Here is a 23,316-nt window from a genome sequence, read left to right as displayed (position 1 = left end):
TCCAGTTGTTCTTCGCAGCAGGGAAAATTTCCAACATAAATTGAGTGCAGCTTGCAGTGCTTCATGTTTACTTTCCTGGATCAGCTGAGAAAGTAAAATCTGTGGTGGAAAGGTGTGAGAAGAGGAAAAAACATTTTAATAGACTTTGTTTTGTTTGTTTGTTTTTAATGTACATAGACTGTGCTTTTGCTAGCACTTCTCATTCACTCAAGTTTTTGTTTCTCTACACAAGATTCTCATTTTCCATGTGAAACATAAACAGAGTACTTCCACAGTGGTAAAACTTATTTCAGGGTGAAGATGCGAAAATAGCACCACCAAGAGGTATAAATAGATGAAATTTAGGTTGCTTTAAAAAGTATGAAGGAATTATAGGTAATTTATAGTTGACAGTGTCCCTTAAGCAGTTGTTTAGGCAGTTTAAAAGATGGAAGCATTTTTATGGTTGTGCTTGTGTAATACAAGTAAAGCATGGCAGTGGTGGCATTCTATGAAGCATGCAAGTGCTCAAGTGAAATTTTAAGGCCCTTTGGGAAGTTTTGGGAAGTGTTATACTGTGTCGTTGTTTAGTAGAGAAGCACAGGGGCACTTACTACTTTTTTTTTTTTTTTTTTTTTCTCAGAATAGACCATTAGAACATGCATTGTTGCCTCCACTGCTTATTTGGCTTTCAAGAGATACGTAGAATGGGACAAAATTAGGCTCTGAGAATTCACTGGAGCTATGTGGAGAACCTTTGCAAGCAGGAAGCTGCAATCCATTTTTGCACTGCTAGATGGAAAGCACAACAGTGTTTTCTTTAGTGAATTTCTTTTCAAGCAAGAATCAGCAAGACAGTATAGATAAGAAATGCTCAGAATGGTACTACTGTGTGTGAAATGTCTTGTGTGACCGCCTCACCAATTCTTTGGAGGTTTTGTCAGGTGTTCACGGCTTTGATTCTGCAAGTGTATACAGATTTGAGCAGTCTTACATGTACAGAGAGAACTGATTAAACTGAGAAAATTTGGTTCCTGGGGCTTTTTTTCCAAGTGCTTGGTGCAATTTCATTCTCTAAAGTATTCCCCAAATATTATCTTGCGTGTACATACTAAAAGTTATAATTTTCTTTTTGAAGTTTGAAAACAGGAAAAAACTGGAAAGAATGAACACCTGCCTGAAGGTAGGGGAAAAGAAAAGAAAATGTATTGGCTGCAGTTGTTGAATCTTCTGAAGGCAGTTTTCTTTGTGCTTTTACTCACAAATTAGGTACTACAGACACACTTGCAGCATGTTTTACTCAGACTAATAGGTTAGTGACAATAATGTAAACAAAGCCATTTCCTAAATCTGGTGCTGCTGCTTACATTTTCTGTTTTTGACTCATGCGTGTGCCCGCTGTTCTCTTCCCAGGCTTGGAAAGGAAGAATTTGGTTTTATATGTCCAGTAAAAATATGAACTCCATATATTACGCTTCTCTATTTGACTGCCATTCTGAAAGACACCTGCAGAATGGCGTCTCTGTTTTCCACTCATCTAGATCGATGTGTGGTCTGGCAAAACTTTGAGGAGCAAAGCCTCTGACATGCAGAAGTTAGTTTGAACTGATCTATGATTGAAACCCATGGACAAGTGAGGTGCATCAGTGCTGCAGTGGTACATTAATGCAGCCATGTAGTTTCTGGTTGTGTGGCTAGTGCATATCTAAGTTGCTAAAAATGCAGGCAGCAGGAACTTCTGTTTATCTGAAAAGTCTGTGTAGATTTACTCAGAGTACCTCAAACACCTTTAAGGAAAATTGTTCTATCTGAACATAGTGATCTTATATTTTTCATTGTAAGAAGCATTTCTTTTGGAACAGGAACTGCTTTTACATTTTGTGCTCATAACAACTCAAACATGTTAGTCCCTCTACCCCTTCTGCTTTTTTTTCAGGACATTAGGCAGTGTTAATGCAAAAACACAAGTATAGCTTAGGGATGGGAGAGAGGAGTAAGACATCCGACTTACCTTGCAGCTCAGGTGATTCACCAAAGAAGAGGTTAGGTAAACCATGCATGTACACGTAAGTACAGAGCAGAATATTGTCTGGAGAAATGTTTCCTTTTCTCATGAGTCTTCTATCTTAACTGTTAAAAATAAAACTTGCAAGTCTGATGTGATACCATTTTGTGACTAGGACAACAGTAAGGCAGACACTGTACTCAAGACTTGCAGGAATGGATCTTCTGCCCTTAACCATATGTAAAGACAAAAATAAATTCTCCCACGAGATGTATAAAAGAAGGAATTTCCCTTTGGGATTCATTATACAGCATGTGAACAGTATTGACATCTACTGATTTATGCAAAGCTGAGTGGGTTGTCATGTTTTTAGGTCTCAAGTGCTGGGAAGCCTGATGGTTTGTGGAAGGGCAGATGGCACAAATGGTTTCACTTAATGTTTGGGAGTTGGAGCATCTAGTTTGTGTCGAAGGAAGAATGGGTGCTGTGTCCCAGCTTTGCAAGGCTGAGCGTGGGCTTTCCATTGCACGGCAGGGCTGATTGCTAGAGGCAGGCCATGCTCTGCAGGTGCTGAAGATGGGGATCACATCTGGAGATGAAGTTTAGCTGACAGAGCGGAGATGTTCGCACAGAGACTGCTCCAGTGATGCAGCCTGAAGTTTTTGAAACGTTAATTTTTCAGGAGATCTCTGGTTCTCTAAACCAAACAATACCAGAGATATCAAAGACATAAAAACTGCTTTGAAATATATGCCCATGGGGAAAGCTGGATTTTGCGTAGTACAGATAAAGGAAGCTCAGGTACTGTTAACACGTATGTACAATCCCTACCAAAAGCCCATTAGTACACTGTAATTAGTAATTTTGAAATTGTTGCAAAAGTAGTGGTGTAAGTATGACTTATTACCCTTTGTGTTCTGAAATAGCTGTCCTTATATAAGCTAACTTTTCTTTTTTCTGTTTTGTTATTCCTGCGCTGTTCAAACAATACCATTTTCTAACGTGAATAGAACTTCAGTAACTGTCCTGCACGTTTGCCAAATTTTTTGTTCCTGGGACAGCTTTGCTCCTAATTTTTGGATTAGTTATGTATTTGCATAAATGATTAACATCTAATATAATGTGATTACAGTTGGCAGCTCCTGCTTAAAATAACAGTTTTAGAACATTAGAAATTAACTAGCTACTTTTTTGTCTAAAGATAAATTATGTGAGCGAGCTGTGGTTAGAAATGATCCAATGTTTTTTAAAAGCGTTATTTGTAATGTTCCTGTATCAGAACTTTGTGATGCTGTATGACCTTTGGTGCTTTCTGGATGGGCTTTTCAGAGTCTTTGTTCCTGAAGTTACCAGAACAGTTACCTTGTACTAGTGAGGAGAAGTTGTTACTGGTGTGATACAAGATACAGATGATGCTGAGCAGTATGTTGATGCCATACGGCATGCTACTGTGCTCTAATGTATTCTTCTTACTGTGATGCTCTTTCGAACACCTTGCATTCAAAGGATTCTGATGGTAATTCCTAACAAAGAGTGTGCAGTGAGCCCTAAATCACTGGGGTTGTCCTTGTCAAACCTTCTGTTCTCTTACCCCTTCTCTTTGGTGGAGTCCAGTATTCTCATGTGAGTGGTAGATCATAAGGGTCAGCAGATTGCACAATAGTATGCTTTTTTTACTAGGTAATGTGTGGGACCACATCATCTCTGGCTTAATGCCATGAGCTTCAGTGGAATTGTGCCAGGGTGAATCTTTCCCATGATTTTCACAACTGAACTAAAACTGCTGTTCAGTTGATCTGATTATTTCTGTAGGATGTGGACAAGAAGATTCAGGCAATGCCAATCCATTTACAACCATGCATTTAGGATAAAATAAACAACCCTGCTCTCTCCTGGCATTGCTGTGTTACTCACCATGTGGTTGCATGGGGTTGCTGTGTGCTTGCTTTGTGGTAGTGCTGCTTGAGCAGCAGAATCGCTTTACTTCTGGCCTGACAGAGAAGGCATCTTAGTGTCTCCCTGGCAAAAGCTGTGGCGATGGCAAAATTTCTTTCGGCAATAATTCCATATGAACAGTTTGTCTTTCCTGGAAAAATCTGCAAACTCTCTCTCTCAGAAACTGCTGGCTTGTGAAGGCTGTTCATTGCAATCTACTATAGCTGGCTTGATATCAAATTTGTAACAGCATGGGAGCATAGCAGAAATACCAAGAAATTGATAATATATGTATTCCAATTGGAACTCTTAGTCCCTGTGTAAAGAGTACAGCTGTTCTTTACTTTCGTCTTGAAAATGAAAAAATAAAATGGCCTAGAGGTCCTTCCCAAAGCAATTGATAAACAGTGTTTAGAAATGCAGAGTACCAGCTCTCGCCGTTTGAGGTGGGTTCGTGGGTTAATCCTTTACTGCACTCTTTTATAGCAAATGTATTAGCGCTAAAATTTTTCGAGTGAATTTCAGTTATTTATATTATATATAATATATATATATTTACTAATATATAGTAGATACTATACACTGTGTTACTAATGAACTGTAAAGATAAGCTTCTTCATATTAACTTTTCTCTCAATTTAGAATAATTTGTCCTATAAGTATTATATTAGACAGATTGAGAGCACTTATAATGGCAGTGATACGTTTAAAAAAAAAAAATCCCTTTTCTCTTCTTGTCTGCTTAGTACCAATTAACTTCATCTCTGCAGCTGTGCATTAAGTTGTCATAAATCCATCTTCAATGCATCACTAGCAAGTCAGAAAACCTGTTTCCGTGGCCATGATTTGCGAGTTAAAATTCGTTTTCCTCTTCTGTTGTATGAAACAGCTGTCCTAGCCTAGGCAGCGTAATTCAGTCCAACACAGCATATTTTTCCTGGTTTATTAGCACAAATTCACGATGGCTGTTTTGGAAAAAGAGCTATGGATTTATCTTAAGGACTTCACGCTAGAATAGTTAATTCAGCCTCGCAAATCCTTGGCACTTGACTTTCATCTTTTAGAACAAAACACAGACTGTGATTTGATACCTTGAAGTCAGCAAAACAAAATGGTACTTTTTAGCAGCAGTGTTTACTTTGATCAGTTTTCAACTTTTGTGCCCTTGCCTTTCACGTAGTACAAATTGCTTTAGCAGAGCAATGGGGCAGGAGCCCATGGACTGTTTTTGTAGTTGGTTGCTGTGGTAATACTCAGCCATCCATGAAACTGTGATCTCCAGGGAAACAGAGCTGCCACAGCCGCCCTAACCTTGCCGCTATCACATGCATCTGCGGAGACCTTAAAGGAACTTTGCGAACTCTGTCGACAGACGGTAGTGATGAGCTTGAGCCCATGCAAAAGGAGCTGGCTAAATAATGCCAGCTTCTGTCCAATAGACATGGTGTCTGTGAAATGTGTCTTTTTGAAGGTTTTGTTTTTTTTTTTTAAACAGTTTTCATAAAATATAGTGAAAGATTCATTCTGGAAGAAAGGCAAAGCTGCTCTGAGGCTCATTTCCTAGTCGTGTTGCATCCTTTCTTTGTTTGTATACACATTTTAATGAATTGGTAGGTTTTGTGGTATGCATTTTTAGAATAGCCTTAATTTTTTTTTTTTTTTTTTTTTTTTCCCAACTTGTCGTATTTTTCACAAATTAGTCACGTATTTGAAGCAGTGACTTGCATGCAAGAGGAAACTGGGAAGAATAGACTTATGCCGGGAAGAGCAGCTTTGCTCTGCAAACAGCAAACAGCTCCTGCACCTGAGCCTTGCTGAAACGTGCAGGGGACCATGCTGCTACACACCAGCTCAGTACTTAAATGAGCCTTTCCAAGCAGCAAAGGATTGTGTTGGACCACAGTGGCTTATTTCCCTGTACTGATATTATGCTGCTGTCTGCTTGGTTAATGTGCTGTTCCTTCACATGTTTTAAAAATAATATGGACAGAGCAGTCAGCTGGTTGTTAAATGGACTGGGTGTTTTAATATACTTAATGGTGCTGGTTTAGTTTTCTCTCGGTGTTTTTTGACCAAAGTGCTCTTGTAGAGCTGTCTGACACGCTGAGGTAGTATGTTGCTGAGAAGCACAAAATGTGTGTATTTTGTAAGTTTATGTCAGCTTACAAGAGTGCATGGAGACTATCTCTATAGATCCATCATTTTGAATAATAATAAGCCTCTGTAGGAGGTTCAGAAAAGTAATGGATTTTACCATTGTGCTTATTAATGGGTTCAGCATTTTGCATGTCTTCATATGTAGCTGTATGGAGCTGAACACACTAATTTCCAATGGAGTTTCTGGGCAGTGCCTCACATAAATATTTAACAGTATGAGTTCTGCCAGAGAAAATGATAAAAAGGAAGGGAAAACTTCTAGTTAGCTCTTCTGCTATTAATTAGAAACATTTTGTTGGTGGTTTGGAAATATCCAGTACCTTTCTGTTAATGTATGCAGTGTTTAGAAGGTGCTATGAACTGTCTAGACGTTTGAAAAAGAATGTGCCCTGAAGAGCTCACAAACTAAGATGAGAAAGGAGGAAAATGTGACTGGAAGAAGGGGAGCATCATGTCTAACACAGCTGATATACGGGTTCGTAGGTGGACAGTGAAGGCACTCTAGCAGAAATGACTTGGTTTTTTTTTTTTCACAAGAGCACTTGATTTGCTTATAAAAAATTAAATTTTGGATTAACATCTTGTAGCTTTTCTTATGGATCAGCCTGTACTTTTCATGCAGAAATGTAGGAAAAATTCATTGTGGGACACAAGTTATGCAACAATTCCAGCCAAAGGCATTCATAGATACACCACCAGTTCTGAACAACTTTATTTTCACAGATACTGTATTTTCATAGGTGGACGTAATCATATATGTATGTGTTGTATACATACTTGTAATAACAACTGGGAAATCAAATAGCAGATCCAGTTGCAAAGAGTCTGATTTTCTTTCTAAAGTGGAATGTTTTCTCTTTGTGCTCCCTCATGTGACCAAACTACAGGCAGAAATCTTCTGTTTAAGTTTAAGACATCTGTCTTGTCTGGTAGATGTTGGCTTCAGATAAACCTGTCTGACATCAGTTGAAACAGAGATACTTCTCCATTTTCTGATTACCCAAAGGATTTGGCCTAACTATCTCTGAGATGAAGTGTTCAGTGTGTTATGTTTTTTGTAATAGTTTGTTTTTAATAAAGAGATTTTAAATTGCAAGAATTTTGAAAATGTCTATAGGAACATCTTCTTTTAATTAAATCAACATTCTAATAAAAACACAAGCACTATGCAAACCTAAACTGTGTGTCCCAACTAGCCCATGTCAGGAGATTGTTAATAGTTTTCTATTCTTGGTTATTTAAGTACAGAAACCTAGATTATAGCTCATTTCATTAATATTTACATTAGCCTGAGCTAAATTTGGAATCAGAGGAAACCAGTTATCATTTGACTGTGAAAACGTGGCTATGGATGCATACCGTAAGATTGGAGAAAGGCAATGTTCACCACATTGAGTGTAGGAGACTTTTTTGTTGGCAGGTTGGAGTTTGTAGACTTTGTGGTCAGATGTCCTTTATGCTGTTTGGAACTGAAAAAAAATATCAGACTAAAATTTGAACTTGTTTGCCAGATAAGGACTGCGAAAGATAACACTTGGCTGCTTTGGTAAATTTAGATTACAATATTTGTATTGCTGTGTAAGAAAACTGTATTACATAAGCCCAGAACAAGGTAATTATGTTTAATTGTTTAAATGGCTTATTGCTAATTAGTCATGATTACAGCTGAAGAAACAATGGAATTAACGAAAGCTTTTTCCTAGTAGTGAATTTAATAGCAGTTCTAAACTTTTTCCACTTTCAGCTCTTTCCATTTCTAGATCGACCAACCAAGTGGGAGACTTTTAAAAGCAAGGAGTTTTATTTTTTTCAGCTAACAGAATTATTTTCACTTTATAGCCTGATACTTCAAAGCAGTTTTCATATCTAAGATTATGACTGCTTGATATCTGAAGTCTGTGTCATCCTCTGTTAACATTCAGAGTGCTAATGTCCTTCAGTTTCCTAAAAGGAGCTATTTTATTCTTTTGAAGCTGAAAATGGAAAGAAATGCTGTCCTTGGAACACAAAAGTAAACTGTGGTACTTCATGCTTTCTTCTGGAAATGCATAGATACAAATAGGACACCTGTAGAGAGAAATCAATTGCTTAGAGATATGGCTGCATTTACTTGGGGAACAGGGTTGCTTAGCCTTTCTGCAGTCAGTTGGCGTTGCCCAGTGTGCATGTTGGTCCTGGAAAGAACAAATTATTTTTTCAGAACAAATGTGTAGATTCAACCATTTGATTGTAAAATCTCAGTTCTTTTTTCCTTTTTTGAAAACGTTTTAAGCAATGATGGACATCTGTACTCAGTTTGGTTCCCAGCTTCTGTCTAGTTACATGAGTCTGCATTTATTTTAATAATAAACGGGTATTTACCACTGTGTAAGAGTAATGCAGTAAACAATGCATTTAGTTTCTCTAGCAGGAGACAAAACTCATTCTGAATTACCTGTATGCTCTGTATTCTGAGCCACTCAGAGTTTTGTGGTTGTTTGCATGTTCAGGGAGCTGTGGTTCTTTGTCAAGGAGTCCTGCTCCTTCAGTCCACAGCTGAGATGTAACCTTGCCTTCTTGGTGTGTGTGCTATGTGGTCTCCCACTGCTTTTTTTTTCAATAAAACAGAATGTATAAATATGCCAAATGCTGACTGTTTAGTAAACTTACTAGTGACTGTAACAATACTGTGATGTCACTTACGAGTTGTCATATACTAAAAACTGATAGAATGTTCTCTTTCATGCACTGAATTTTGCCCAGCATTGGCAGCAGCACTGACAGTGAGTCAAGAGTCAAGAACAAACTGAATGTTTAAAAAGTCAGCTCTTAGTTTTCCTCACATTTTTGATGCTCGCTTTCCTGGGCTTTCATTCACCATGTGTTGTTTTTTGTCCATGATGATAAGCATTTTCTTCTGTTTTGTGTTTGTTTAGTTTATTTTGCACGTTAGAATTATGCCCTATGAGCATAATTAGACGAGGTTTTGTACTCTAAGCCAGCTTTGTAGGCTACCATCAGAAAATGGAGTTTTCTTTGCTGTTCTTTTTATCTCCTTGTTCTCCAGCTCTCAGCTTAGTGGTTTGACCTTTTGCATAAGCTATTTTTCATCAGCATTTGCCAAGGTTTTCTTAAACACTTTAGCAGTGCTTTGCAAGCACAAAACAGAAATGTTAACTATTTCATTCTTTATTTTATCTGTATTCTGTTGACTGACTTTTTTTGGGAAGTAAAGGAGTCCATAATCTTGGTCTGAGAAGGCCTGAATGTTAGGAGCTGTAATGCATATAGAAGTGACTTCTGATTCATTGTTTCAAATTCCCCTTTTGTTTCGAAACTTGTAATGCAGTACTTGTGCATTTCTTTATTTCTTTGTAGGTCACATTACACTTGACTCCAATTTCATCAGTGCATATTCACCAGAAGCCTCTGGTGTTTCTTCTCAACTCACCTTTGCCTCTGGTCTGGAAGCTAAAAACAGAAAGACTGGCACCTGGAATCCGCAGAGTTTTCTTTGTAAGTATGCATGGTCCTCTGGCCCGCTCTGTATCACAGCTATTTGTCACACAAAGCACAAAGTTAATGGCATTCATTTGGAAAATTTTTAAACATATGTTAAGAAAGGCAAGTTAACAGGAGGTCAAGTTTCAGTGTCAGGCTCTGGGGAGCAGTTAGGTGGTAGGGCAAAGCAGTTTGGAAAAAGTACCCAATTACCTGTTATATGAATTCAAGTAAAAGGAACCAAAATTGCTTTTTTTTATAATCTGCATATTGGGTAGTTATTAACAGCAGCAGCAATTCCAGTTCACGAAGTTGTGAGGTTATAACAGATTGCCTGTTCTGATTAGAAAGTTTGATAAACAATGCAAAAACCCTTCAAAGCAATGGGAAATGTTACGGTGAATGCCTATTGTGCAGTCTGTGAACAAACAAAAATTTGTATGTATTGAGTTCAAGATATGTTTGTTTCTAGTGAAGCTTGATCTATTGAAATGACCTAACTAAGCCTAGAATGAAGTCATTTTTATTTCTCAGAAGGACTGGAGTGCTGCTTAAAATGTTATGATCCAAATATTACCTAGTATTTGTAAATCATGTCCATACAATTTGCCAGGACATTCAAGTTTGCTATTTGTAGTGAAACAGACAAGTTGTTTGGATTAAATTTTTAATGTGTGACATCATGTCTAATCATGAGTTGTCGTTATTAAAGTTGCAGCTTTTACTATGTTCAACTCTAATTGCAGAACTAAACTTGATTATTTTTAGCTATGTCCTTATAGGGTTCAGTTTTGCTCTTCCAGCATAGCTGACTGTGGTAGGCATTGACTGCTTCTGCACTACCTGATGGGAGGGAACTCAGTGGTGTCACTGTGCACTGGCAGGAGGAGAAGGTGCTTTGTGCTGCTGCAGTTAGCACACTGGGAAGGGACACTTGTCTCTGTTGACTTGGTGTAATGGTGACTCCATAAAGTTCTCTAAGAGTCCCGTTGTTCACAGGATATCAAAAGTTTTTCTGGGATTGATTTCTTTTTCATAGAATCATAGAATCACAAGGTTGGAAATAACCTGTAAGATCATCTAGTCCACTGCCAGGGACGGTGACTCCACCACCTCCCTGGGCAGCTATTCCAGTGCCTGACCACTCTCTGAGAGAAAAAGTTCTTCCTTATGTCTAATCTAAACCTCCTCTGATACAACTTGTGGCCATTTCCCCGTGTCCTGCTCGTTGCCTGGGAGAAAAGGCCAAATCGCTCTTCACCACAACCTCCCTTCAGGAAGTTGTAGAGTGCAATGAGGTCTCCCCTGAGCCTCCTCTTCTCCAGACTGAACAATCCCAGCTCCCTCAGCCGCTCCTCATAAGACTTGTGCTCCAGACCCCTCACCAGTTTCGTTGCCCTTCTCTGGACACGCTCCAGGACCTCAACGTCTTTCCTGTAGTGAGGAGCCCAAAACTGAACACAATACTCGAGGTGCGGCCTCACCAGTGCTGAGTAGAGGGGGATGATCACCTCCCTGCTCCTGCTGGCCACGCTATTTCTAATGCAGGCCAGGATGCCATTGGCCCTGTTGGCCACCTGGGCACACTGTCGGCTCATGTTCAGCTGAGTATCAACCAACACCCCCAGGTCCCTCTCTTCTTCAGTCATCCAGCTACTCATCCCCAAACCTGTAACGCTGCATGGGGTTGTTGTGCCAAAAGTGCAGGACCCGACACTTGGCCTTGTTGAACCTCATCCCATTCATCTCAGCCCAGCGGTTCAACCTGTCTAAATCCCTCTGAAGGGCCGCCCTACCCTCAGGCAGATCAACACCACCTCCTAGCTTGGTGTCATCTGTAAACTTACTGAGGGTGCACTCAATCCCCTCATCTAGGTCATCAATAAAGATATTAAACAAGATGAGCCCCAGTACTGACCCCTGGGGGACACCACTTGAAACGGGTCACCAGCTTTCCTTCCATCAAGGTACAAGAGTAGAAAGACCTTTAGTATTTTGACTTGTGAAGGACTCTGTCCTGTTCCCAGTGCAGTTTGTTTTAAATAAAAAAATGATATTGTATTTTAAAGGTGTTTTAAAGGTAAAATCTCAATTTTTCTCACTAACATTTTAGAGACTCTTAACTGTTATCTTCTTGTTGACCGTTCATGGTATGTGCCCTTAACATAGCCAGCACAGTTCAGATGTGCTCAGAAATTGACTGAAGATGATGATGAACAGCAGTATGATGAGAGTCCTCGATCTTCTTGTGGCCAAAAGAAACAACACCTTTCACCAGTTAATTAAGATTTAGTCATATTTTCAGTTTAGTTTTGATCTCCTCTTGCAGTTGCTATACCATCACTCCCATTTCAATTCAGCTAATTTGTTTTCAGCCCTCTCTTCTCCTCTCTTCAGCATTTTCCTTCTTCCTTTGCCTTGACTTTGGAATTGAAGAGACTCTGCTGAGAGCTATCGATTTCTGCTTAGCAGACCATGCCAGTGTTCAGACTGTGGCTGTGCTGGACTTGCTTAGCTTGGCTCAGTGGCCTGCAGTAAGGCACGGAAACAATAGGAATGTGTCTAAGGCCTTAGCTGCCAAAACTGTACGATTAGCCAAGTGTTTGCTTCAGAAAAGTGCTTCAATCTCTTCTGACTTAAAACAGACTTGAAAGCAAAAACAGTCTTGAAAACTTGAGCAGCAGCAGTCATGATTTGTGCCAAAAAAGGCATTATAAGTTTATTTCAATCTCTTATCAAGGACTCATCAACCTTCCTATACCTCATATACCGGTTTCTCAGTAGTTATGACTTGTGTTAGTTGGCTGAATAACTTAACCTGTGGTAATAGATTATTACCCTTCCACAGTTCCACTCTGCTCAAAAAGATACATATGTTGTTTTGTCTATATGTTTCTTTCAAAAAAATAAAACAACGCAGAATCATATGGCACAGAAAATTATGGGAAATGGAGAAAAAATCTTGACTTGTGCACAGGTACCCCTCAAAGAAATAGATCAGCTCTAGTTTGGCAGCAGAGCTGCTTGTCTGTGTTAGGCCATGCCACACTGCAGTCACTAGTGCAGCCTCCAACCTGAAGAAGCAATCTGCCTCTTTGCAGAATCAGGGGTTTTACTTCCAGGTACTTTCAGGTGAGTCATGGAGCAGACAGACATACTTCTACTCTCCCTTCTTCCTTACCAAAGCCGTCAATAAGTTCCAGAGAATTAAGCTTCAATGTGTAAATCACAACCTTAAGAAGCATGGGATGCAAAATTGGCTTCATTGGCTCATCTTGTTTGAAAATACTTGGCTTATACATGTACTTCTGCAGTTACATCTTGTTCATTCTCCTTACGCTTACAAGCCAGAAACAGGGTATTTTGAATCATAAAGGATTTCAAATATAAAAATATGTTTTGATGTCTGTGAATTCTATGCTCCAAACAGGAATGTGTGTCATGCATACCATAGGAGTGTCATAACTATTGTGTCTGTCTCTATGGAAGCCTGAGGCATGATAATCATTGTCTTTCCAGCCTCTCCTTCTGACATTTCATACAATATGTTCATTCACAATTTTATTAATATGCTGTATGTAAATTGTGAATTGCAATGTTTATTGATTGAGCCTAGTTAGTAAGTAAAAATGTTTAAATGGCAACTTCTGGGACTTGTTAGTGGTAAAGAAAACACTCCTGGAGCCAAGTCCTGACTGTTTATTTCTTACAATTACTAACTGTTAAATTTGCCCCTGCATAGCACCATAATATTTAAGTCATTACAGCGAAGTTATTTGAATAAATAAATATACAAATTATATTAAAAGATCAAAAGCTATTTCTAAAAAGGGGGGTAACTCTAGGATATGAGCAGATAATAAAACAATCTGTGAGATGCTGTTAGTACCCTTGTACAGGTGGAGAAAATAATGTTAGCTGAGGTTAAACAATATTTCTGTTGCAGCAAACAGTAGAACTATGGCTGTGTATTCTTGGTATCCTTGTTAGAAAGATACTTTGCTCCCCTCAGTCTGAATTCATTGTTTGAGTTTCCACTGCAAAGGTTGATTGAAGAGAACAAAGGTAAGGGGTCTCAGATTGCTTGCTGATTTTTTTTTTTAATTTATTTTATCTTTCAATCTGTATATATGGAAAAGAATGAAAAGATTTAAAGCTTGTGTCAGCATATACTCAGAAGACCAGGAAAGCATACAGCAGTAGTTCTGAGTCAGTCTGGAGTTCACCTTCTTTCCATATAGCTAAAAGCTGGCATTGTTGACTTGGGCCAGGTCCTGCATTATACAGAAGTTTAAAATGAATGGCGGAGAAAATCTGTCCTCCAGGCACATGGTTAAACTGTAGAAGAAAGTACAAAGTACTTTGTAAATTATTATTTTCTTCCCCAAACAGTGCAATGGATGGAAGCACAGTGACGCTTACAATACTTTGGAGGAAGGCGTCTGGGATGGTTCTTAAGGGATTTCTTTACTTATTCATTGCCTTTTTGCTGTTATTGCACTGATTTCTGCATCTGTAAATCAGACAAAACATTAGTGAATAGTCCTAAGAAAAAATGTTGGTATCTTGATCAAAACTAACTTAAGATATCTAAATAATAATTATTTTCCTGGTAGGTTCATTTGTCAATTATATAAATGCAATTCATGAATTCACTCTGAACTGCCTGAATTGCATTCAGCTGAGTTACTCACATAGTAATTATCTAGATGGAGAGTCCAAAGGAACTACATAATATGGAGAAGGAAAAGCCAGTAAATAGAAGTAAAACAGACACGTTCTGTATTCTCAAGTCAAAAGTGATGCAGTAATGATTATAGAATTGTAATGCTTTGTTTGGTATACATAATATTCCAGTGCTGTGCAAGACAAGGAAGTCAGGTGTGTTTCAATAGCCATATTTTAGTGCACAGGTGTTCTTGGAAACTACAGACACTCTTGTGCTTTGTGTACTCTTTTTTTTTTTTTTTTTTTTTTTTTTTTTTTTTTTAAATGTGAAAGTACTCACATAGAAAATAAATTAGAAAACAGATGCTTTTCCTGAGCTTTGACTCCTGTTGTAGCTGAGTTCTCTCAGGTTACCTGGGAGAAGGCAGAAGGGTGGAGAGTGATTATTGAAGCTGTGGAAGTGCCAAAAAAGGCAAATTTCTGCACGAGGGTTACAGAAAGTAAGTACATGGTGACTGTCTGGTACGGTGTTAATGTTGTATCTGGCTTAGATAAGATTATTTTCAAAGAGCCTACGTGAGTTATGTATATCTTAATGGGTTAAGTTGGTGGTGCCAGCAAGTCCTGAGTTTGTTGTCATGATGCTGAAAATCAACAGACCTAATTATCGTACTATTTTAATTTGAAAACACCTGAAATATGTGAGTGCATGAAGTCTGCCTGACCTAAGTCGCTGAAAATCACCACTTTGACTACTGATGTATCTAGACATATTAGTCTGATTGGATATTCTTACATTCTCACAAAAATACAATAGCTTGGGGACTGGGCCCTTTCTGTTGGAGAGTTCCTAGGCTGAACCATCAGCCCCCTCTAGGAAGAGCGGCACGCAGATGGGAAAGTCTGCTTAGTTCAGCAAGGGGAATATTTAGCACCTGTGCTAAATACTGCTTTTTCTTCAGTAGGAAGAAATTGTAGGCCAGAATTGTACCGGAAGGAGGCAGAGGGAGAGAGAGTACATCTTCACTGGGGATTAGCCTGGTTAGATTACAACAGATCTCAATTTCATGTAAGCTAGACAACACCTGCAGAAAATACTTCTACCTTTGATCCTTTTACAGGCCAATTTTGCAGAAAAACCTGACCAGACTTTTCCCACCACCACACTTTTAAATTTCTGTATAACAAAATAATTTCCTCCCTTCCCCCGAAGTCATTATTTCACTCCTTCCCTAAAAGCAGTTTATTAAGAACATGTCTTGGCAGAAAACCAGAAGGTTTATGAAGCTGCCCAGAAAGAGGGTTTTGCAGATGCTGCTCGCTAGTGATTTCTCTCTTCAGATTTGTTAGCTTTCTCAATTGCTTTTATAGCCTAGGAACGTCTTTATTGGGCAAGTGAAACTAATCAGAATTAAATGAAAAAATGGACCCCAATCCTTTTTGCTTTCCTGAGAGAAATCACTGTTAGAGTAGATGCCCCACCTCCTCCTCCCCCCAGAAGTCTGAATATCTACTTCATAGTACTGCTTATAGTATTTGGTTAAGGATGTGGTGCTTCAGCTCTGAGTTAGTTATTCAGGTAATTGGCTGAATAAGAGTTATGGATGCGAAAGCACTTAAGAAGTGAATAACCTGACAGGAGATTGGTAAAACGGAGGAAGCAACAGTAATAAAAATAAATGCAAAACCAGATCGTGTGCTGTTGTTTTGAGATTTGAGGAGAAAAAAAAAAAAGAAAAAGCTGTAAAGAAAAATGAGTGATAGAGTGATTGAGTTTAATTATTAGTCATCTGTTTATTTCTAAGAAAAAAAAAAAAGGGATGGTCTTATTTCTTCAGCCAATAGCTAGTGTATTCCTTTTACTTCATATGGCTGACATATTTTGGGTCTCTGCCACCAAACCACAAGCTGCTCTATGGTTTGCACTAGATTTTGGATGACTGACAAAACTCACTGAAAAACAAGTGCTATTTGTTTTCCTGTGCCTAGAATTTAACGGGAAATCAGGAGACTAAGTTTCCAATCACTTGCTAAACAGACCCAGATGCGAACAGAGCACTCTGCTAGAAGAGTGAGAAAGGATAGGAAGTGCATGACTAGTGATATAGTATAAATAGTGACCTTTCACTGTTCAAAGTAAAATGCTGTAGGTTTTCAGCGTTGTGTAACAGTGTGAAGAGGAATTTAAAGGGACGACTGCATTTCCACAGAATCCTGGGTTTGTTTTTTGTTTAAATCTTCATAGTTCTTCTACTTAGTAGCAGGAAATAATCCCATGGTTGCCCTTTTCCACTTGGCAGAGTTCATGTTTCCTCTTCCCCTTCCCATACCATTTCCATGCTTTTTGGAAGGAATGTGAAAATACCATTAAGTGTCTAATTAAAAGCAGCGTTTAGTAAACAGTAATGTTTATTATGCTTGTCACAACTGTAAAATTCCTCAGACAATGTCTAATTTAGCCTGATTTACCTCCTGACAAAGTCATGCTTTTCTAGTCTGTAGAACTGTTTTCCTCCCAGAAATTTCAGAGACTATATATGAGAGCTGTTCTTGGCAATCAGCTGGAAGGATTTTGTCAGAAGTAGAGATGGTAGAAAATGAGAGTGCTTAATACATGTGTAACAGTGTTGCATTGTCTGCATTCAATAAGGTGGAATGTGAAAGAGCACAATAGTCCTAGTAAAGCAGCTTTAAATACTTGCATTTTTTTGATTCAAAAGTTCCTTCAGGAAATGTTAGAGGGGAGAATTTATATTTTTGACTTATGAAGCTATGTTCATAGCAAAGAATTCTGTTTGTGGTAGCATGATGTCCCAAAACAGGGGACTTTTTTTACAGCACAGAAGTATCTTTTGCTTTCAGTGTAAAGCACTTTAATCTGGAAAGAAATATTTCAAAATTCCCAAGTTGCTGGTAAATACCAGAGGAATCTATGCAAGTCTGTGTGCCTTAGTTTCTCCTTTCATGGAGTGGTCAGGCCCTCTTCTTTTTTGGAGCTTGGTATGCTAATGCTATCACAGTTCATATTAGATTCTCTCATGTCCTAAGTGATTTAAGCCATTTTTCAAAACTCATGCTTAATGCTTGGTGTTTCATTAAGCTTCGAGGGTGGGCTGTATTCATGGGTCATGGCTCCAACAAAAGCTTTGTCTGCATCCTGGGCTTTATGTTAAATCGAGTTGAAAGAGCAAGGAAAGAAACAACATTCTGGCAATTGGAGATTGGAGTGGACCCATTCTGCAATAGGCTGAAGTGTTTGGAGACAGATTCCTGTGCTGATTTTTGTCTTTTCTATACTGTCATAGTTCCTTCCTGTCCTCACTTGCTTCAGTTGATGGGGGTTTTGAAAGTGGAAGTTCACAGAAGCAAGCAGCACATTTTGGCAGACTACTGGTGTTAGTGACGCAGAGATAATAAATCACAACAGGTTGTTATTTAGTCACTGATTCCAGTGGAAAGTATAGCTACACTTGCCTAGATATGCTTTAATTCACTCCTTCTCTAGCTAGGTGGAATCTAGCTTGAAACTAAATCCCTGAAAAAGCGTCTGCTAACTTATTTTGTTCAGATCAACTTAATGTGTTGAACCTATTAAGATGGTATTAGATTACCGTGAGGTGAGTGAACAGTTGCCTGTGTATGTTAAACTCCTGCTGAGCCCTGAACTTTGGGGACAGATTTATCCTTCATGTCATTTTTTTTTTCTTTTTCCTTTTTATCATGATTCTTTCTATGGTGGTTCTGAAAATTGCACTTGCTTTGATGTGGTTTCAACTTAGATGGAAAATTTCTGGATTTTCTTTCCAGATGCGCAATTGTGGTCCCACGGGGTTCTAATTCCTATCAGGTTCTTTGATAGTTGGTGAACTCAACATCTCTTCAGAAGCAGAATTAAAATCTGCAGATAAGATAATGCTATTTCTTTCACATTTGTTCTAAAAACAGTGAGAAAAGGAAGTGGAAGTTTGTCATGATTTTAAGTGGTCTTGAGAACACCAAACTGAAAATGAAAAAAAATATACTGCTATCTGAAAGCATCTTATCTCTGTGGTTTGTAGGGAATAATGCAAAGCTGATAGATGCTGCACAAATGTGCAGCATGTTTTATGTTGCACCTGATTTCAAAAGCAGCCACTTACCAAGAATTGCTCTGTTTGTGATTATTGTATGCTGCTTTTTTTTTTAAGCAATAAAGGAAATATTTTTTGAGTTTCAGGGTACTTGATCTTTCTCCATTTCTGGCTTCGCTTTTTCTCTGTAAGAGGTCTGAAGTCTGTCAAAGTACATTATCAAAAAAGCTACTGAGTCCTGACTCTGTGTAGGCTGCTATGAAAGTTGGTGCAAGATTTTTACTTCTACTCTGTGTGGATTTACTCCTGACGTGTTCTGTCACGGGTCTGATACTATCTAGAAACATTAAAGGGTGCTGCTTTTCTTCTGCTGATTTGTTTGTTCCGTTATGGATGGCTTTGTTGGTCACTTGTGCTGGAGGGACCTTGGTGAGTGGCTGTTGCTGTGAGGAGAGGGAACGATTCATGCTGTGGATACTTAACTTTGTGTTTTGAGTCAACGTCCAAAGGTATCTGACTCTCTCTCAAGGCTAATTTATGAGCTTGCTTCCTACTTGGGTGTTCTGAGTTACAGCTACATTAAATTCTTAAAATGTCATAAGGCAAACAAAAAATAATATCCCCAATATATCAGGTTCAAAGAAAAGAAGAAAAAAAAAAAAAGACAGAGAACTTTAAAGAGAGAAGGAAATAGGTAAAATAAGAAACAGAAGTTGCTGTTTTGAGTGGCTGTAGTGACATGCTTACCAGTGAGATGACTTACGGTTGGTTCTGAGGTGTTCCTTCCGGCGAGCAGTAATTGGCGCAGTTTGGCACTTAACGCCAGGTAGCTGATGTCCCAAGGTGCCTTGGCAGCACTGCAAGAACAATTTTTGTGAGACTGGAAAGTTTTTTTTAGAGACACATAAAGGTTTGGTTGTTTTTTTTTTTTTCAGGATGAGAGTTTCCTTGAAGTTTCCTTGCCTCTGTACAGTGCAAAGAAAATTTCTGTTTCTCCCAAGGACCACTAAGTTACATCTAAGTAGTAGTATGTGTAATTAAAGTAGATTCCTAAATATGTTTTACTACTTGATAGAAAGCTCAGAGTTTTGTAGCAAATGCAAGATGCTGCACTTGATCCTCATTCCCCTTGACAGCAGAGCCTTTTGAACTGCATTCCTTGCTGTGGAATACCGCTGTCTGTGGACGGTGTATTTTGGGCCTGCAAACTGATTTTCCACATCAGACTTGGAAGTTCCTCATTTAGCCTCAGAAATGTGGCAAAGCATGTAGATGACCTCAGCAACAGGGGATGTTTCTGGTGCAGTCATCTTTAATGCCCGCACAACAACAGGAAGAAATAGAGCTGGAGCGCTTTTTCCACTCTGCAACCTCTAGAAGTAACCACTGCAGGAGATGAAGTTGGGAGATGAGAGTGAACGTGGTGGCAGTTTCTTAATCAACCATTGGGCTGGGTAATGTGCGCTCACGTTAAAATTGTTGACATATTTCTAAGCATGTAAAGCATTCTTTTGTTTGAATGCTCTGGCTGCCATGCCTGAAGTACTTCCAAGAGGGCTGCTTTTGTTTTTTTCTGAAGAGTAAGTAGTTAATGTTTGAAGCAGGTGTTGAAACAGTGATGGTCGCCTTTTTTGGAAGAGTTTGTTGAATTCTTTCCAGAAAAAATAACGTGCTTGGCCCACTTAACCTTACCTTAGGTCCATGTAGTAAAAATCCTAACATTGGCAGGAACAGCAGAACTCTGCTTCTTTTAAAAATGTAATAGTGAAACCATTAATTTCTAATTGTCTTCCGTCTGTGATTAAAAAATGAATGATGATAAGCTTCATGTCTATATAAAGATGTTTACTATATGATCATTAGTTGAGGATGTTAGTGAGAGACTTGGTGATTCTGCTTTTTGTCTCCCAGTTTCTCTCTAGTAAGACTCAGAAATTTCAGTGTGGTGTTCATTGATAGGATCTGTCCTGCAGGGAAACATTTGTCTTGCCCCAGAATTATGCTGAATATTTGCAAGTTTTAATTAGTAATAAATGGAAAGCCAAGACCTTTGAGGAAGAAACCTATTGTTAATAGACACTTAAATATTTCATATCCTAAATAGAAAATACAGTGAAAATGCATTATTGCAAGCAAATGCATTTCTTTAGACAATATTTTAGAAGTGTTAATATTTTCCTCTCCAATTTTCCTTAAATGTCTTAAAAGGTTACACTGAATTCTTTTCTCTGACACTGACCATGGAAAATACCAGGCCTATTATAAATTGTGTAAATGAACATCAATTGCTGTCACTCTTAGATGCACTGTAGGAATTTTTTGAGGCAGTTACGGAATCTTGGTTCCTGGCAGTGGAATGCCAGTATCTATCCAATGTACCTGTAAAATAGTAACTGATGAAATCCTTAAATCCAGCAATTTTTACTCACAGGAGAATTTTCTTTTTTAGGCCAGGGCTCTACAAAGATGTCCCATGTGTTTGGATAGAAAAGACAGCATAGTTAAGAGGTGCTGCATAGGCTGTCTCCGCATGACCTGTCTTGTACTGACAGTGTAGTCTTTGTCCTGTAAGACTGGGCACTATGATCCAATGTTATTATGGAGATGCTCCATGAAAACCCATTCATGGTGTAACTGCTTCTAAGTAATGGAATTACAAAGTGAATACTATTTGCTAAGTGCCGTCATATGTTGCCATCTGTTCCTAGTATTGTAGGAGAATCCTAGATTTTCTCTTACGTTGGAGTCCACTTTCTTATTTGGTAAGGATGGTATTTTCTGCGTTACAGAAGATAAGGATTAATTTAAAGGAAATGTGTTCTGATGGTCATATGAAAAACAATTAAGGAAGATCATTTGGAACTGAAACAAATGTTAGTTTAAACTTTGAATGCTATTCTGGTGGGGGGAAAAAAGTCTTCTCTTGAGCAGAGTGTGATACATAGATAATAAATGCCAACATAATAGCTGGAAGCATGGAGAAGAACTTTCGAAATTCCTTCCATGTGCCAAAGGACATAATTTATGCGTTTACTTAGACAAATACCTGTATGTGCTAAACTGCTCAACAAGCTGATATAGAACATCACAAAATAGTGCTGTGAAGTGAACTGTAGATACAGGGAAGATAATGGCTGGTTGTTATTAGTTAATATTAACTAATTGGAGCCTGACTTCATGTAATTTGTTTAAATAATTGCTATTGATTGTTTAAAAGACTAGAGGGGTACTTATCACCATTATCCTGTGATAGTGTGTAAATAATACTCAGAAGGGGTTGGAAATCGTTGCACTGTGCTTTTTACTCTTTTGCTGTTAGTTTTGAATTCAAGGAAGTAAGGAAGTAATACTTTTTTTTTTTTTTTTTTTTTTTAACAAAGAAATCAAGTTTACTAGAAAGCCTTGATGTTGCAGCAGTATATATTAATATTGGGATACTTTCTGCCTCCAGGCTTCTGTCTGATTTGTGCTCAGGTGCAAGAAGTGATACACTCTATATTTTGACAATTTTAAGCACTGTTTTAGTTTTTCTGGTCAAGACATAAGTTAATACAACCTATTTATAATGATTTTTCTAAAGATGCGAGTCATCTGCTTTATGTGCTAGATCAAAGCATTTCTTTTCTTACTCTAAGTAAAGCAGTAGTGTGTATAGCCTGTTTCATTTCTAACAGTGTCTCTCCATTGGTCTTTTCACTGTGCCTGAACTCATGTTCTTTTGGATTTGGAAGACCTTCGGATTCGGATTACCTCAGTAGTTCCCAGGTGTATTGAGCTTCACATACTTCTCTCCCTTCACTTACCTGGACTCTGTTGTTTTAACCCCCTCCCATTTCCCTGCTGTCTTCCTGCTCTCCCCTTCTTCTCCTGTTCTGCCCACGTGCAGCATTATTATACTCTTGTCAGCAGCTGACATCTGAAACTGGTTTAGAGACCCTTTGATTCAGCTGCCGTATACACTCCAGCCGAACTGATAGGTTGGGAACACTTGCTGTTTAAAACAACTACATTAAAGTAAATAATCTCTGCAAATGAATCATTATGCAGATGTTAAAATGCATGAAATTTAGACATGAAGTTGGAAGTAAGCTGTAAACGTGCAGCTGATTTGGGTGTGCCAGATGATGTTGCTTAAACAGGCTGCATGTCTGTGTGGATAAATGTACCGCATTAAAATTGCGTTTTTATTTTCATCAGGTGTCTTCAGGTTCCATTGTTTGGTTCGAGAAGGGAAATTTCTCTTTGTCAGCCGAAATGGAAGAAAAGAATTTTCCTGAGAGAAACGAACATCTGTTACAGTGGGCCCAGAAGGAATATGGGGCAGTGACATCTTTCACCGAACTCAAAGTATCAAGAAACATCTATATTAAAGTAGGAGAAGGTAAACAAAAAGAAAACAGGCAAACAAAACTCAACAGAAATGTTGGAACTTCTCAATCTTGAGAATAAATTTCATTGTAGTATTTCATTGTTTTTTGATTTTGATTGTTAAACAAACCTCTCATTTTCCAAAGAGATATGTTATGAAGAAGATGAGGCAGAGAAAATCAGGTGTAAAGACCAGACGTTAGGTTTAGTCAGTTTTTTAATGAATTTTAGTGCCATAATTTTATGCTTACAAATTCAGGTACAGGATCACTGGCTATAATCTTACAAGAAAAAAAAAATTGCATTTTTAAAGAAATATACTACTTGTGGTGATTGTTTGGAGTGTAGAACCTGAGGAAAGTTTCTATAAACTTTCTGAGGGCTATTTCTAGAAATACCTGAGTTGTCTTTTGTTTTTCTTATTCCCTTGCATAAGGATACAGACTACTCTGAGCAAAGAATTATTGTCTTTCTCATGAAGATAGGTCATCTCGGGCTGATCTGATGTCTTTGTGTATTTTTACCCTGAGGATTAAGATTTCCTGTCCCTATGAGCTGGGCTAAAGGGAGCTGGGAAAGTACTGCAGTGCCTGAGGGATTTCATGGCCCATGTTAGGGTGGGGCTTTGGCTGTGTCTGTGCAGCTGAACAATAT

At 38.4% G+C, this 23,316-nt stretch overlaps 1 protein-coding gene across 1 annotated transcript in view; it reads left to right on the top strand.

Moving 5' to 3' along the window:
* Window positions 1-23,316, top strand: part of TGFBR3 (transforming growth factor beta receptor 3) — a gene marked incomplete at both ends in the record, with an annotated part of 94,541 nt that overhangs the window by 38,188 nt on the left and 33,037 nt on the right. Inside the window, 2 exons of the mRNA XM_079535507.1 lie at window positions 9,434-9,571; window positions 22,492-22,675. Of these exons, the coding sequence (XP_079391633.1) occupies window positions 9,434-9,571; window positions 22,492-22,675 (322 nt within the window). The remainder of the gene's footprint in view (window positions 1-9,433; window positions 9,572-22,491; window positions 22,676-23,316) is intronic.

Source organism: Tetrao urogallus (assembly GCF_951394365.1).
Source record: "Tetrao urogallus genome assembly, chromosome: 5".
Taxonomy (NCBI): Eukaryota; Metazoa; Chordata; class Aves; order Galliformes; family Phasianidae; genus Tetrao; species Tetrao urogallus.
Note: the sequence above shows the minus strand (reverse complement) of the source record. Positions and strands in the feature narration are given on the sequence as shown.